At 45.9% G+C, this 16,952-nt stretch overlaps 1 protein-coding gene and 1 non-coding gene across 3 annotated transcripts in view; both read left to right on the forward strand.

Annotated features, from left to right (window-relative positions):
* PXN (paxillin) overlaps window positions 1–16,628 on the forward strand; it is a 65,050-nt gene extending 48,422 nt beyond the window's left edge. Inside the window, exons 7-15 of one of the 2 annotated variants that reach the window (XM_035098567.2) lie at window positions 173–1,159; window positions 2,343–2,609; window positions 3,504–3,875; window positions 4,768–4,836; window positions 7,231–7,401; window positions 7,775–7,948; window positions 11,080–11,161; window positions 11,945–12,093; window positions 12,809–16,628. In XM_035098567.2, the coding sequence (XP_034954458.2) occupies window positions 173–1,159; window positions 2,343–2,609; window positions 3,504–3,875; window positions 4,768–4,836; window positions 7,231–7,401; window positions 7,775–7,948; window positions 11,080–11,161; window positions 11,945–12,093; window positions 12,809–13,075 (2,538 nt within the window). In that variant the 3' untranslated portion in view covers window positions 13,076–16,628. The remainder of the gene's footprint in view (window positions 1–172; window positions 1,160–2,342; window positions 2,610–3,503; window positions 3,876–4,767; window positions 4,837–7,230; window positions 7,402–7,774; window positions 7,949–11,079; window positions 11,162–11,944; window positions 12,094–12,808) is intronic. The other variant, XM_035098569.2, reaches the window with a different exon arrangement.
* Window positions 13,617–13,685, forward strand: TRNAA-UGC (transfer RNA alanine (anticodon UGC)). The gene has a single exon. It is a non-coding gene; the product is annotated as a tRNA-Ala (tRNA).
* Window positions 16,629–16,952: the final 324 nt, after the last annotated feature.

Raw genomic sequence — 16,952 nt, forward strand, 5'->3', positions numbered from 1 at the left:
CAGCACCATCTCCAGATTTCCATTCTGCCGCCTTGTTCCTTCTGGCTAGCCTTAGGTTAGTGCCATTTTCCTTTCCCCCCTCACTTCCCTACTCCCCCTTTCCCCTTCTTCCTCTTCCTTCAATTCTGTTTCCATCCTTTTCCCCCTCCCACATTTCTTTATCTTTTCACAGACCTCGTCTACCATATCACTGATCTCTGAACCCTCCCTGGAGCTACTTCCTGGCCCAGTTGTCTCAGATGCAGCCCATGTGCTTCCTAGTATATCTTTCCTGACTACCTCAAAGCAGCAAGACATGGGCCACTCTGGGGGTGTTCTGCACCCTCTGGCACCTCTCCCATTGGAGGTGCTCCATATTGAAGAGGAAAGCAACAGCCCAGTCACTAGTGTGATTCAAGAGCATTCTCTCATCACCCCTTCCAGACTCTGGACTGAGCCCCTGCACCCAGAGGCCTCTGCTACTCTCACAAGCTCAGACGGACCAAGCAGAGAGTCCACTTCCAATGTGAAACTTCTCTCATTTTCCAAGGTGGAGTCATTGCCTGTTCATTCTGATGTAGGAACCCTGAATCAGAGGTTTGCAGAGCAAAAAGGACCTTGGAGGAATGAGCAGAGAGATGGAACCCAGGCTGCAACAATGCTTGTTTCAAGCTCCTGCATAAGTGGCAAGGTGAAAGTGCCAGTGCCACAAGAGTTGGAACCTGTGTTTGATCCAACAGTTGATGCTCACAAAGGGATTGGCATCAACAAAGGAGCTTTGGATGATCTGAACAACTCTAAAGCATCTCACTTTGCACCAAGACTACAATCCGAGGGAGACTGCATCGTGCCAACAATGCACAGACCTGGTCCTTTGAGTGTTGATCAATGGGAGAACTGTCCAGGTACCAGAAGCCACTTGGGCCAGAACATACTGCATGGTACTGAAGTCCAAGATCCAGCCAGGGCAAGCAGCTGTCCTGATGTTGCCGAGAAGAGGCAAGGTCCAGAGAGGGCGCCTAGGAAAAGCAGCCTTCAGAATGCTCTGACGGGTGAATGGAAAGAAGCACTCTCCGGCGTAGCAGCTGCTCCAGGATCGACGGGAAATGCCTGGAAAGAGGAAATGGATCTGATTCCTTCTTGCAAGATTCCTGTGGAGAGGATTTCTACGTCAGGCCAGGCAGGCATCAAAGTGCATGTAGTGGCGAGTGAGCTAGTGTGGATTTCTTCTGCCAGTGCATCTCATTTGGCTGTGCATGGTGTGCTTTTGAGCCCTCTGAATTAAGCTGCTTTGCATGCTTCTCCGAAGTGAGACTTAGTAGCAGCTGTACGGGACTGTGAACTGGGAAAATGCTGCAGGAAAACAACTTTTGTGGCAACCCTTTGCACATTGGCCTCCAGACTCAGTTCCCATAGCATTGTGAAGACATACCAGCCACTTTTATCCTTCTTAGTAGTGGAAAGTGTGGCCTGGAGAGAGAGAGAGGGCCTTGGAAGCTTATAACAATTTGGGCTCAATGGATCTCTTCCTAACAGCCACCCACTTGCTAGATTATTTGTTTTGCGCAACTGGTGTAGTGCAACATTTCCTATAAAAGGTCAAGCTACAAGAAAATCAAACCACCATAAACTAGACTGTTTTGATGCTGCATCTGTTCTCCTACCTATGGAATTATCATGAATATTATTATTTATTAAATTTGTATACTGCCCTATACCCGCAGGTCTCAGGGAGGTTCTCACCTTGATGAATCTGTACACCTTGATGCTCTCATTGAGCTGGCAGGGCAGGATAGTCCAGCGCCTCCATGAATTTACAGTGCACTGTGCATGAAGATACTGCCATTGGTTGTGGTGTTTTAAAGCTGTTCCTAACACTGGATCTAGCACATTTGGCCTAGGAACATAGGACGCCACCTTACACAGAGTCAGGCCATTGGTCCAGCTAGCTCAGTATTGTCTATGCTGTCTAGCAAGAGCAGCTCTTCAGGGTTTCAGGCTTTTCCAGCCCTACCTGGATATGCTGGGGATTGAACCAGGGACCTTTTTGCATGCAGGGCATGTAAACTACTGAGCCATGGTCCTTCCCCTACTGCAACAAATTATTTGTTCTCCCTTATCAGTCCTGTTTGTTCAGCTGACCTGGCTGACCTTGGAAGACCTTTCTCAAGGTTGACTTGCTGCTTGGGGATGGGCCAAAAGGATTTGTTGTTGTTGTTTTCATCCCTCCCCTTGAAGAGGCAATGGCTGCTGTTTTTCCTGCTCCTGGTCACTAACCGTTCTTGAGCCTGAAGCGTGTGCATCCTGTGTTTTTGTTGCCACTGCAGCTCTTGTACTGAAACTGCCATTTCCCTCCTGTTAAGATAAAATCTGTAATCAAGCAGACAAAAGAGACTTCCCACGTGCACCCGATGTGCCGCGACCTCTCGCCACGGCGCAAGCTGGGCCCAGCCATATTTCACAAGACGGTCTCCCAAGACCGCTTGATTGAGGAACTGCAAGACAGGTTGGGCATCAGCAAACCTGAACAGGAGGAGTGCAGAAGTCCAGACAACTGGATGACCGAGGGAGTCATCATTATCTCCAGGCCACTGAAGAAAGAGCAAGAGGGTAGTCAGCAGGTAGAAAAGGTAGAGAATGAAATGCCTTGTGGGTTTTCTTGTCTCTCCTCCAGGAGTCTCCTAACTCTGATATATTGAAAATGGCTTAGGACACATCCGTACAGCACTTGTTAGCATTCAAAGTGTGGAGAGGTAATCCATATCACAGAGAAGCTCAGGAATTCCCTTTCATCCTCTTGGTCCAAGAGAAGAAGCCAGCTTACTGTGTGCATCAACCATGCTGGATGCTCAAGCTTCTGGAGTAGCAGATGAGCACATGTAATTCCTGAAATGAGAAAAGTAGAGATGTGCCATTAGAATGCTTATATGAGTAAGAATCCGCCCCTGACCACCAGTGTTTCATTGGACACCAGGAGAAAGCAAGGGGATTCAAGATGGGTTTGTTGGCCAGGTGATTAACAGCAAGGTCTTAGTGTTTCTTGAGTGTTAAACCTGCTGGAAACCTACTGGAGATTTACTTTTTGTCTAGATGACTCAGATCACCCTTACTGCGTTGGCTTGTGACCTAGATCCCTCTATTTAAATATGGGAACTTGCCCATTTTACATGAAGAGTGTCGGACCCTGGATTTATTAATTTTTGTTCCGTAGATATGGCACACTCAGAGGTAGAACAATATTCCATTTTTTACTAAATGAAACATGATTCCACTGCCACATAGGTTTCTGCAGATTGAAAGTCCATAAAGGCAGATTCTGGCTATTATTCCCCCTCATGTTTGATTATACTTGACTATTGCATTAGTTTTTATAATTTCTGCTTGTTTTGCGTCCAGACTAAGGCTCCACACTCAGGAGTGGGTCACTTCTTTCATTTCATGTTTTCTCCTCCTTTAGTCTATGCAATTCCTCTGGACTAAGTGCCTCTGGACTTGTTTATGTTTTCTTCCTGCTTCCTTCCTAGGTTATAATTCCTGCAGAGTCACCCCTCCCTCTAAGAAGGACGATTGCTGTTCCACCCTCTCCCCCACCACAGTTTCCTAAAGATGTTTCAAAGGCTGCCTCTGTCAAGGCTGCCTTCTCTTCTCCTCTCCCTCATCCTCCGCCACCACCACCTCCCTTGCCACCACCACCATCGGTGCACGTCCCCCAGCTGCGCTATGTGCCACCAGCTCCACCTCCTCACCCTCTGCTCCAGTGGGAAATGCTTCTGGAGGAATGCCCCCCTTCCCAGGCACAGATCCCAGCAGAGCCAGTTGAAGTGGCCTCTCCTCCCAAGATGGTGGTGTCAGTTGGTTGCCAAACGGACGAGGATTCATTCTTCCCACCAGATCAGGCATGGTCTTCTTTCTTTGGGCTCCTGACTTACTAGAATAGTGCCAATGTGAGCCCAGTGGATACAAGGTTCATTTTTGGGGGTGGGTGGGTCCTCCTCTTAGACTGAATGTTTGGGCATCAGCTTATTCTGAGCTCACAGGGAAGAGCAACTATTTGGATGCTCAGGACAGAAAACACATTTTAGCTTTCATAGTGGTACTAAGTATGCATGAGTACACTCTGCCACATGTGCAGAGTTGGGAGTAGTGCCACAAAGGGAATAGTGTGTGGCCCACATTGCGGACGGCGGTTGGATGAAGACTGAGCTAGATGCACAAAGCGGTCTGTGTAAGGCAGCCTACTATGTGTCCCTCTGTGACCCTTAGAAACTTTATTGCACAAGCAGTTTTCTTCTGCCTTCATGAACTGTTCAAGGGTTTCTGGGAGCACCTGAGCTTTTCTTACAAATCCTCATGCTCCATGGTTTTAGTATGGTTGCATAATTGCTCCATGCTGGTGTTTTTATTTTTAAAAGTGCTGCAGACGCCGCCTGTATGCCACATAGCTGAGTGCTCGACTTTCTCCTTCAAGTGGCAATGATCCCAGGCAATGATCAGTTCCAGTTCACTGTAGTAAAAAGGCTGCACACAGGTTATGTGTGGTAAACCCATCTTATGTATAAGGTCAAGATAGACTTTCCTTATCTCGCACACCTTTGTAATACATTTAATGGACAGCCATTATTTCCATTTTACAGATGTGAAGGTTTGGACTCTTAAGCCCTTCATGACTTAGCTAGGACTGGGGTGCAGGACTTTCCCTGAATCCACGTACAGTGGACTTTCTACTGGCTTTCTCACATCACTACAGCTTTCAACCTGCTAGCACTCACTGTGAATTATGCTTTTCAGGTCTCGTATGCTCCACCTCCGGACTGGGGCTCCCAAGTTCTTGCTGTTCGTCCTCCCACTCCTGAGAAGGCAGGGCATCCTCTCTCTCTTTTTTCCCTGTAGCATGGTGTGTGGGAAACACTTCTCTTGGCATAGATTTGATTCTTGCATTGGTAGAATTGCAAGTGTTCTGCAGAAATGCAGTTTTGTGCTTTTTCCCTAGGCTCAGCCTGCTTGCTTGTTTCTAATTAGTATGGGGAAGCAACAGTAGGTCTCTTAAAACCAGCATGATTTTTGAGAGCTTGTGGCATGACCTTTTCAAGGACGCGAGTTTAGTGGCTAGAGAATGGGAGAAGCAGCAACAAACGCTCATGCAGTTTACCAAGTAAAAAGTATGAATGTCTTCCCAGCATGAATTGAGTGAGGCATTTTAAAACAAGGTATCAAATGCTCAAATATATTTAACAACCCCATGAAGAGAATATATGTTTGTTAGGACTTGTCCTTTATTTTTTGTTGTGTTGCTTGAACATATGTATGTCACTGGAATAAAGTAGAATCATTTTCTGGGAGAATTGCATACTGTGCTGTGCCCCAGTCCTATCAATCACCAGTCACCTGTGGCGAGTAAAAACTGACCACAGGTTAACCAAGCGGGAAAAGATGTACAAAATCTGTCTTACTCTCTCTTCTTTCAGGCCATGACTAACTAACGTGTGATCAGGTGGGCTAGTAAAAAACAAACAAGCAGACTACTAATATTTGCAGACTTGCATGTAAACCTGCCATTCTAACCAAGTCAGTAAAAAGTCCAGGGGGAATAGTTTGAAAACATTTGATACAGCAACCTTTTTGAAGCTAAGCAGGTCTGAGCACAATTAGTGTCTTGATAGGAGACTTGTATTTACAGCACCTCGATTTCATTCATGGAAGAATATTGTGTAGTGGTTAGAGTGTTGGGCTAGGATCTGGCAGACCAGAGTTGAAATTCCCCACCCACTCATGAAGCTCACTGCGTAACCATTGGCCTGTCACAATTTCTTAGCCTAACCTACCTCACAGGGTTATTGTGAGTATAAAATGGGGCAGGGGGTGCATGTCGTACCTTGAGTTCCCTGGAGGAAAAGTTAGATGGCCAATCTACTCAAGAAATAATAAATGTGGAAGACAAATGTAATAAATGAAAGTTCCGCCATGTGCATGACTAATACCTACGCTGTGTCCTTTGGCATCATACAGAGCATCCTTCACCAACCTGATGTTCTCTAGATGCTCGATTAATTTATTTGTTTTATTAAATTTATATGCTGTCATTTCCCCCAAAGTGGCAAACACTTTCCGTAATAAGAATACAATTAAAAATAAAATAAAACCACATTTAAAAATTGGTAAAAACAATAAAACATCAGAAGCAAATTTAAGAGATGATGGGAGTTGCAGTTCAATGGCATCTGGAGGGCCCAAAGCTTCCCCATCTCTGCTTTAACCCTAGAAAACCATAGCGAAGTTAGCGTGTACATGTGCAAGGATCAAAGACTTATAGAACAGCACAGGCTCCCATTTGCCAACCCTCCCTGCACCCCATGTGTTAATTGGAACAGAAGGACTTACACCAATAGACTGTGTTATAATCAAAAGTATACTGTGGTGTAACATCTCACGATCAAGTCACACATTCCTTTGGCTGATGTTAGAGCTGGAATTGTCATCGTGTGGGTGTCTTTAGGGCCTTTAAAGCCCTAAATGGCCTCGGTCCAGTATACCTGAAGGAGCGTCTCCACCCCCATCATTCTGCCCGGACACTGAGGTCCAGTACTGAGGGCCTTCTGGCGGTTCCCTCACTGCGAGAAGCAAAGCTACAGGGAACCAGGCAGAGGGCCTTCTTGGTAGTGGCGCCCGCCCTGTGGAACCCCCACCCATCAGATGTCAAAGAGAAAAACAGCTACCAGATGTTTAGAATACATCTGAAGGCAGCCCTGTTTAGGGAGGCTTTTAATGTTTAATCGATTATTTTATTTTATTTTTCTGTTGGAAGCCGCCCAGAGTGGCTGGGTAAACCCAGCGAGATAGGCGGGGTATAAATAATAAATTGTTGTTGTTGTTGTTGTTGCATATTGTGGCACTGGCAGAACAATCTAATTTGGGAATACGGTTTTGTTGTGTTTACCTTGGGAAGCTTGAAAGCATGATCTGAGCTTACACAGCCTTGCCATTTTCATTAATCTGCCTATGGGAAGAGCCTTTTCTTGTGACTACCTAATCCATGGGTCTGTTGATTTGAGGAGACTTGCTCAAACAAAACTGCTGGAAACCATTCATCCTAGCCCTTCACTGTGATCCCTTCACCAGCTTCTGCAATTACACTGTCCTTCTTGTTATATGTTAATGGAGGCAGGAGGTGGCTCAGCGAACTTCCACAGGGAAAGAAGAACTTTAGCATGGTTCTTAACTTTAATAGTCTCTGCTTTGACTCTGTTGTTGCAGTTCATGTCCCAAGGGAAAGGTGGGAACAACTACCCATCCACGACTTCTCCAAAGCCTGGCAGCCAGTTGGATAGCATGCTCGGAAGCCTCCAGTCAGACTTGCATAAACTCGGGGTAGCAACAGTTGCCAAAGGTGTATGTGGAGCCTGCAAGAAGCCAATTGCTGGACAGGTGAGTCTGAAGGACAACCCCCACTTGTTGAGAGTCTTGAGCTACAACTGGGAGGGCTTTAAAAAAATCATATGGATGAACGGACTGGCGATGCTGAAGAAACTGAAGTACTCTATTTATCCACTGGCTAGGTACGCTGTAAGCTCCTCCAGTGACCTCTACCCTGCCCATGAGGGACTGCCCTCTTCTGAGATGATAGGTAATTCAGTTTTCATGCTACCCCAGTCCAGGGATCCACCTGTTAGTAGAACGTTCTCTCTCATTTGTTCTAGACTCCGTGCTTTTTTATGTCTTTGTCACACATATTATGCCCATACTTGAGAGGTGGAGCATCTGCTGGAGCCAGGGCCGTTTTTCCCTCTCTCTTTCCCAGGTTGTCACGGCGATGGGAAAGACTTGGCACCCTGAGCACTTTGTCTGCACCCACTGCCAGGAGGAGATAGGATCACGTAACTTCTTTGAGCGTGACGGCCAGCCCTACTGTGAGAAGGACTACCACAACCTCTTCTCTCCGCGCTGCTACTACTGCAACGGTCCTATCCTGGATGTGAGTCCATGGCGTTTATGCAGTCTTACTCCTCTGGCTGTCCAGCCTTACACTTTCTACCTTGCCGATCCCGTAGCTATGCACACATTTCATTTGCTTGTGCAGTGGGTGCTAGTAATCCCACCCTAGTCTCTGTGGTTTAGAAAATTAAATCACAGTGGGGGATTTCAGCCCACCTTCAGCACGTAGGTCTCCTCTGCATCCAGCCCAACAACCTCTCCACAGGCCCTCCCCATGCCCCCATGCTGCTGAACTGCAGTTTCCAATCAGCTGAGTAGTGGGATTGGGGTTCATGGGGGAGGATACATTTAAACCTCCCTTCCTTATAGTCTTCCCCCAATCCTTGTGCTGGCCATCTGATCAGGGATTAATTTCTCTATTGCTGAGTTCTAATCTTATAAATTCTGATCTGTGTGTGCATATAAGATCATAAGGAGGGAAGGTTTAGAGTATGTATTTTATTACTACTTTTCTACCCCAACCTTTCCTCCAAGGACTTTAAGGTGGCATACACAGTTCTCCCCCTCCTGTCCTTAAAACAATTGTGTGAGGTAGGTTAGACTGTGACCGAATGACTGGCCCACGGTCACCCAGTTGCCTTCATGGCTGAGTGGGGATTTGAACTCCGGTCCTAGTTCTACACTCTAACCACGCCAATGCACTGACTGGTGGAGTGAGCTGCGCATGGAGGAAGAGATTGCTTTCTCAATGGGTTGCTTGCTGTGTATCATTTATCTGTTTAACTTTTACAATGCTTTATATTTCAACCAAAATAACTGTGCGCATCCCAGCAAAAATAACATTTTAAAAAATACAATACAAATTCTGCATTCAGTAGGTAGTAAATACAGTGCTACTGTTACTGCCTCTTTCTCATTGCACAGCACAGAAATGAAGTGAACTGGGTGTGTGAATGAATGGGGTGGGTGGGTGTGCATGTGGGTGTGCTTGTACCATTATACATACAGTCCCTTGCTACTTTCCCCAAGGGAATATGGCCTTTGGGCTGCTGGGAGGGTGGAACTCTTCACCCTTACCTGTATACATGTATGGGCTTCCCGTAAAATGGCCAGTGAGCTCCTAGCCACCTCGTGGGTTCATGTTATCAACACTGCTACATCAGCTTCCACATTTATTTACACGTGGCCAACCTAGCAGTTCGAAAGCACGTCAAAGTGCAAGTAGATAAATAGGTACCGCTACTGTGGGAAGGTAAACGGCATTTCCGCGTGCTCCTCTGGTTCGCCAGAAGCGGCTTTGTCATGCTGGCCACATGACCTGGAAGCTGTACGCCGGCTCCCTCGGCCAATAACGCGAAATGAGCACCGTAACCCCAGAGTCGGTCACGACTGGACCTAATGGTCAGGGGTCCCTTTACCTTTACCTTACTTTTCATATTATATTGAAATGCTCTAGTCTAGTCGGACACAACTAGAGACTGGCAACACACACATTGGGAGCAGCAAGTCTAGGAGTTAGACGCCCCCGTGTGGCAGGTTGAGTGACACTATTCTAGTGTTAGCTTGGGTGTTAATGGGATTCCCCCCTCATTGACCTTGGTTCTCGAATGTAATTCGTTCTGGAAGGCCATTCGAGTTTCGAAACGCTTGAAAACCGAGGCTGCAAATTCAATTGAGAAAATTGAAAAACACGCAGCAGAAGCCGTTCGACTTCTGAGGCGCATTCGAAAATGGAAGCATTTACTTCCGGGTTTTCGGCGTTCGGGTTCCGAAATGTTCGTCAATGGAGGCATTTGAGAACCAAGGTACTACTGTATGTGAAACAGCTGGATTCTGTAAATATAATAAATTGAGATGATCTGGCAAAATGAAGTGAGGGAAGTGAGAATTACAGTAAATAACCATAGAATCCCATATATTTCTCTCTCCCCACCTCACCTGCCAGTCTCATCAGAAGGAACATAGGAAGCTGCCTTATGCTAGGTCAGACCACTGGTTCATCTAGCTCAGCACCTGCTACACTAAGTGGCAGCAGCTCTCCAGAGTTTCAGGCAGGGGATACTTCCAGCCCTTCCTGACCGGGGATTGAACTTGGGCACTCTTGAGTGCAAAGCAGTTGCTCTGCCACTGAGCTATGGAAAAGGCCCCCTCTCCCTTTATGACTGCCAATTTTACTGGCACTGAACTAGGGTTCAGAGTGGACACTGCACAGAAGATGCCGCTTAGTTAAATTGCCACATCCCTCACCTACTTGCAAGATGCAATTCTCTACATTCCTAGTGGTGATGCTCATGCCCTTCGGTTTGTCAGTTCCACTCTGCCACCAAGAAACCAGTCTTGGTGGAAGGAGTGGCATAGCTTGACAGGAAAGCAGGCAGGAAAATCCTGAGGAATCTCAGGATCAATCCAGGGTAAAAAGTAAAGGGTTCCCTTGGCAACTTCTTAGGCTGTAATTTGGACATATTTTGCCCAAGGGTGTGCAAAATATGGAAAAACAGAATTGATGCATAACAACAGGCTTTGTTTGTATCCTTGGCCATATTTGCAGATTTTAGATGCCACATTAAACACAACAAATGATGTATTGAAAAACTGCAGTGGGATAAGGAGAGGGATCAATTATATTCCCAATTTTGTGCTTGAAGGGAGGAGAAGAGTTTTGTTCACCTACATCTTCGCACTCCATTCTCCTCTTCTTAGTTTTAGCCTTCATTTATGCCTTAGAGTACTGTTTCATCCGTTTGCTTTCTACATGGGTGGGGCCCATGAGCAGACATACCACAGCAATCAGCCAGTTAATCTCTGTACTGTACATGTCCCATGGTGTCTATCCATCTGCTGGGGAGTTCATTGACCTTCCAAAGGCAACAGGAGAGAGAGAGAGAGAGAGAGAGAGAGAGAGAGAGAGAGAGAGAGAGAGAGAGAGAGAGAGAGAGAGGAGAGAGAGATCGGAAATGCATGTTCATGAAATTCTGGGCTTAATCCATCCAGAGAATCACATTATTGGAATGTTAGTAGTTCAGTTTCCTGGGGTCAGAGGATTCCTCTCTTCCTCTCCTTTAAATACACTTCTTGTCTTATCTACTATCCATATCTCCTCACCATGTTTCCTTGCAAATTTTTTTTTAAGTTTTGGCTACTCATTCATGGTTTATTGTTTCTTTCTATCAGAAAGTGGTGACGGCGCTGGATAGGACATGGCACCCGGAGCATTTCTTCTGTGCCCAGTGCGGAGCATTCTTTGGCCCAGAAGGTATGGTCCCTGAGGGCTGATCCACAGCTTGCATGGCTTGCTTATTTTCAGATGTGTAAACTGTCTCCAAGGTATTGAGCTTGAGGTCTTGTGAGCTGACATTCAAGTGCTGCGAGTGGAATTTCAGCTCAGATTTGCCATTTCTCCCATGCAAGTCATTACTTCATGTTGCAGACACTCACAGCAATGGGCATACATAAATAAGCTTAGTACAGGCAATCCTCTCCCTGGCATTTGGATTGCATAGACTCATGTAGCCTTGCTCCCCAGGAAGTGGAAGTGTAGTGTAACAGCACTGTTCTCAGCCCCAATAGGCTGCTTCTTTGGTAAGTCCAATCCTGTTCATGTTTACGTGGAAGCAAGCCCAACCCCATTCAGCAGGGCTTACTCCCTGGGAAATGCGCACCAGATTGCACATTTGCAGTTGCCTGATGTTGATTCCAGCTTTGATGGTCCTTTCCATTTCTTAGGATCTTTTGGTGATGCCTTTCTTTTATGTCTAGGCTTTTATTTTTGTTCATTGTTTTTTCTTCTTCCCGTCAACTTTTTATTACATACAAATATGTGCAATCTTTAAATGGCTGTTTCTGTTTATGACAGCAGCAATAAATCAATCAATAAAATCGGGTGTAAATTTGTTCATTTTTATTGAATGTTTTCTATGTTCTTTGAGTGCCACATTCAGATTTGGAAAAACATTTTATAAATTCTTAAAATAAAAAGTCCAGGCAGATGCTAATTTTCTTCTGTCCTTTTTTGCTACTTACTCCTCCACCCTGGCAGGTTTTCACGAGAAGGACGGCAAGGCCTACTGTCGCAAGGATTACTTTGACATGTTTGCTCCTAAGTGTGGAGGCTGCGCCCGGGCTATCTTGGAAAACTATATCTCTGCCTTGAATACCCTTTGGCACCCTGAATGTTTTGTCTGTCGGGTAAGAGCACTTCAGGAATTCATTCTCCTTCCTTTCCATTCAGCCAGCTGAGGACATCTATCATCCTGACCACTCTTGGTGTAATTCATGGGTCACCAACGCAGTGCACTCAGGCACACAAGTGCCAGCGGAGGCCTTTCTTGGTGCCCACAGGGTTCCTTCTTTCTCCTGCTGAAATTATGCTTGTAAGAAGCCTTTCATTGTAGACAATAGGAGGCTTAAAAAAACTTAATTGCTGTCAGTGGGAGAGGATGAGTGTGCATGGTTGCATTGAGTGTGCATATGTGTGTGCATGGTTGCAGTGTTTGCATGATGCTCACAACAGTTTCTCCAGTTTGCAAATATTCCTGGGGGGTCGGAAAGATTAGCAACTCTAGAGGACTCTGAAGCAGAAGGATGAGTGCATCCATAAGTGCCCATCTGTAACAGCAAAAATGATACCTTATTCCGTCAGTGTGACAGTACTTTACTTTGGAACTCCTTGCTTATTGATATAATGCAGCCACCATCATTGTATTCTTTAAGACAGATGCCTGATGAAAACTATTCTGTTTTGTTGCAACTGTTCTTAATTTTGTTACAGATGTTTTCTTATCGTGCTCTTATCGTGAGCGGTTTTCCAGAGCTGAGCTCTGGAGCTGCCCTCAGCTACTAGCGCCATGTTTTTCCGTCTCTGATACCTGATTGCAGTCTTGCTTCTCCTCCTCCTCCACAGGAATGTTTTACTCCATTCATTAATGGCAGCTTCTTTGAACACGACGGGCAGCCCTACTGTGAGGTGCATTACCACGAGCGCCGCGGCTCGCTGTGCTCCGGCTGCCAGAAGCCCATCACAGGCCGCTGCATCACTGCGATGGCCAAGAAATTTCACCCTGAGCACTTCGTCTGTGCCTTCTGTCTCAAGCAGCTCAACAAAGGAACCTTCAAGGAGCAGAACGACAAGCCCTACTGTCAGAACTGCTTCGTGAAACTCTTCTGCTAAGGCCAACATTCAGCATTGTTTTTGTTGCCTTTCCAGGAAACCTTGACTCTTTGGACATTGCCACAATTTGGCAACCTGTGGCCTTGGTGGGCTAATCTAGGAGAAGAGGAGGAAAGTGTGTGTTTGTGTGTGTGTGTTTGTGTGTGTTTCAGTGTGTGTGTGTCAGTGTGGGATGGGATGGGATGGGGCAGGATGAGATGCTTACCACTGCTCTGGAAAAGTGGTAAATCCAGAGAATGAATCACATTGGACCATTCACTTAGAAGCTGTATTTTAGCAAGGAGATGCTGAGACTGCCATTGATGCACCAGATGGACAGCTTAGTCAAGCCAAGACGGTTTGGGTGGGAGGCTCTGTTGGGTTGTGGTGGTTGGTTGGTCAGTTGATTGGTTGCACTGGTAGCAAAGGTTCAGGCAGTCAAATAAAAATGGTTTGGGTTTCAGCTTGGGGGCAGTGGAATTTAATTCTCCTCCCCAAGAATACTAAAAGGAAGGCTACGAACACCAGTATGGATTCCACTTTGAAATGGGGAATGGGAAGGGCTGTAGCTCAGTGGTAGAGCATCTGCTTTGCATGCAGAAGGCCCCAGGTTCAGTCCCTGGCATCTCCAGGTAGAGCTGGGAGAGACTCCCTGTCCGAAACCATGAGAGCTGCTGCCAGTCAGTGTGGACAGTACTGAGCTAGATAGACCAATGGTCTGACTCAGTCTAAGGCAGGTTCCCGTTTTCCTAAGTTGACTCTCCCAAGAACACTGTGAAGGGTCAAAAGTGAGCAAGAGAGCACATGTTGCAGTCCCACATGGCAAGGGCCACATTGGCAGATACTGATCTGTGCAGGACTCTTGTGACTGGGTGAGCAACTTCCTTCCTGTCTGCAACCCCTTCCAGGGAGATGAGGTTAAAATGATACTGGAAAAATGCTCAACACCCCTTTTAATCACCACCACATGCATGTACAGAGTGGGTCGCTGACTCTTTTTGTACTTCTACCCTATTTCAAATAGGACAGCTCCCCATTTGGGGATGTTAATTTCACCACCATTACTGCCATCCACTCCTGAGAAATCGTGAGAGTGAAGGTGTGCTCAGTGGGGTGGAAGTGGTATTTGTTTTATATGACAATCCAGAGAAGCGAGGCGTCCCAGCCTTTCCAGGTTTTAGGCGGGGGTGTAGCCTGTGTTGTGATTTTCGCCCGAAAGGCAAGAGAAGCTTCATTTAACAGCATTGACTTCTTTCGCTTGTCTCTCTCTTGCAATCACAAGCACATCTCTCACTCGTGTGAAATATGCCCTAGAGAAACACAGTTCTGAGCAATAATTCATTTTCTATTGACATAGTAAGTTTTTCAGTGTGTGGGTGGGTGTTCTTTCTCTCTTCTTGCCTCTTCTGGTTTTTATGTCTGTGTGTGAGAGAGAGAGCGCGAATGACTTTTGCTATCAAACTGAATACTGTGTGTTTGGGGGAAGATGCTGATTTCTACATTGAGTCTTGAATTCATAACAAAATGACTTTTAAATCTCTTGTATTGAAAATTTTAGTTTTTTGAAATGATTTTCAACAGATGACTTTCATACCTGACAGTGTCTGGGCAGGGCCCTGGTTGTGCTGGTTCCTGCATCCGCAAGCCTTTGGTGCTTTGTTAAACACAACTATTAACATGACAAGTATTGTCTTTTTAAAACTGGGGTGGGAGAGGGGGAATGTGCAACGAGCGTGTATGTGTGGTTTTATTTCATTTTTGCTTATTAAGTAGCTTTTCTATTGATCAGAGCTCAACTGGAACAGATTTCTTTTTTAAAAAATAACTTGTAAACTGCTGTATTTGGAATTGTTTGCCTTTCTCTCAAAATCAGAGCTGCAGATTTTTTTTGAAGTGAGTCTTAAGTTACTCCAGCAGAGAGAAAGAGCTCAGATCTTAGACGTTTGGTGTCAAGCTTCATAATCTGTTTCAGAAGCTGACACTGGGCCTGTGGTCTTAGCCTTCCCATTCATAGAATTAACATAGCTGACCAGCCTTTTTTTTTTTTTGCCCAAGTGTGCCATTACTCAACTTTGCAGTGTGAGACTGCTGTGCTAGTGTATGCTACAGTGTGTATGTGCACACACTGCTGTACCTATGTGTCCTCTGGTGCCTTACCTCTTGTCTACTGAGCCAGGGAGCAGGCAGCAGTATGGCATGGGAGGTGTTGACAGAAACACACTTTTGTCTCTGCTGATCTTCTGGGCCTTGTGTAACTCCATGTGCGATGCTTTGCAAGCCCTGACAATCTGCTGATGTCAGCATTTTTCAAAGCACTGTGAACTGTCCTTTGCATTGCAATCCCCCTTTGGCCCCAGTGCGGCTTTACCTACCCTGTGGGTGTGGTTTGGTGGGATGAATGAGGGAGGCCTGGCAGGCTGAAGGCTCTGTAGCCAGGCCTGTGGATACTCATACTCCAGCCCAGGAGTGCTGTCAATTCCTATTGCCTCTCTTGCATGTGGTCCCCTCCACTGCTGCAAGTTGGCCATTTGTACATTGGCGCCAGCAGGCTGTCCTGAAAGCTCATGACTGGATCGCTCAACTTCTATGCACATGTGCTGGCTTCGCCACCACATAACCATACCAAGCACCCAGGCAAGCCAAAGTAATATTGAGCTTTTCTCGAACTACTACCGGTAGGGACAGGCAGGGAAGAGCCATGATTTTGTATAGCTGTTTCCATAACTTTTCTGCATCTGCTTGCCTCTGTAAACTGGGAATTTCACATGGGGGTGGAGAACAGGACCCCAGGCAGAGGACAGTGAAAGGTGGGGGTGGACTGAGCTGGGTGTGCTGTTCCACCAGCTCCACATCCCATAAGCTAGCCTGCTGCCCTCAGCTGCAGCAGAAGATGCTCCCGCTCACCAGCATTGAAGTCTGATTCAGCTGCCACTTCTGGTCAGCTTTTTTTATCTGGAATGGGAAGCAGCACTGTTTCGTCCTTTGCAACCGGAGCTGGCCTTGGTTGGGGAATGATGAAAAACAATATTGGACAAAAAGTCTGTCAGCTGGTGAAGTGATTCTGAGAGCAGCTGAGTGGGTCTTTCATTTTTGTGGGAGAGTAAAGCCTGCATTGATTTGCTAGTACCAGGCTGCTCAGGTTATGAAGGATTGTGTGAAGTTGGGCCTTTTGGAAGTCTGGGGTGTTGTTGTTTTTTCTGGATCTGGGCATGAGGAGGTATTGCAATCTGATGGAATGGCCTGGTGCTGCCTCTGATAGGTGTCAGATGAAGATACACCATTGTTTTTCTGAAAATACCCACTGTGCTACCATAGCTTTGTGACATTTTAGGCCTGGGGCGCGGTTTCTTTCTTTCTTTTGTTTAACTTTTAAAAATGCATCAGAATGAAGTGGGTCTCAATTAAAGCTTCAACAGATCTTCTGAGAAGGAGGAGAAGGGGAGATTCTCCTGTGGAATGACATTTCTCTCCCCTCTTCCTGTTTTCCCCTTTTGTAAACCTCTAACTCTGCTGGTTTTTTACCCCACTTTTAAAATTCCTGTGATGATGCTAATAAATTTTATGATAATTTTCAGTGTCATTGGTTGTGGCCTTTCTTAAATAAACAGTAAAAAAAAACCACTTTCATAATAAAACAGCAACGTAGCAAATAGAACAGCATACAAAACCCCACAACATTTCAGTACTGTAAATATAACGTTAATTACATGTATGTTGCACTTCCTGGCAAGGAGCTTGACAGTTTCACTTTGGACCTAGAAACACCCTTCTCATGATGTTGCTTTCAATCAATCTCCTGAAGCTACTTACAAGGCTTCGAAAGGCATGGGGCTGGGACAGCTGGAAAGACCTCTCCCATGATGTTGTTGCACCATAAAATACTTTTATCATTTTATTT

This window comes from Zootoca vivipara, chromosome 17 (genome assembly GCF_963506605.1).
Source record: "Zootoca vivipara chromosome 17, rZooViv1.1, whole genome shotgun sequence".
NCBI lineage: Eukaryota > Metazoa > Chordata > Lepidosauria > Squamata > Lacertidae > Zootoca > Zootoca vivipara.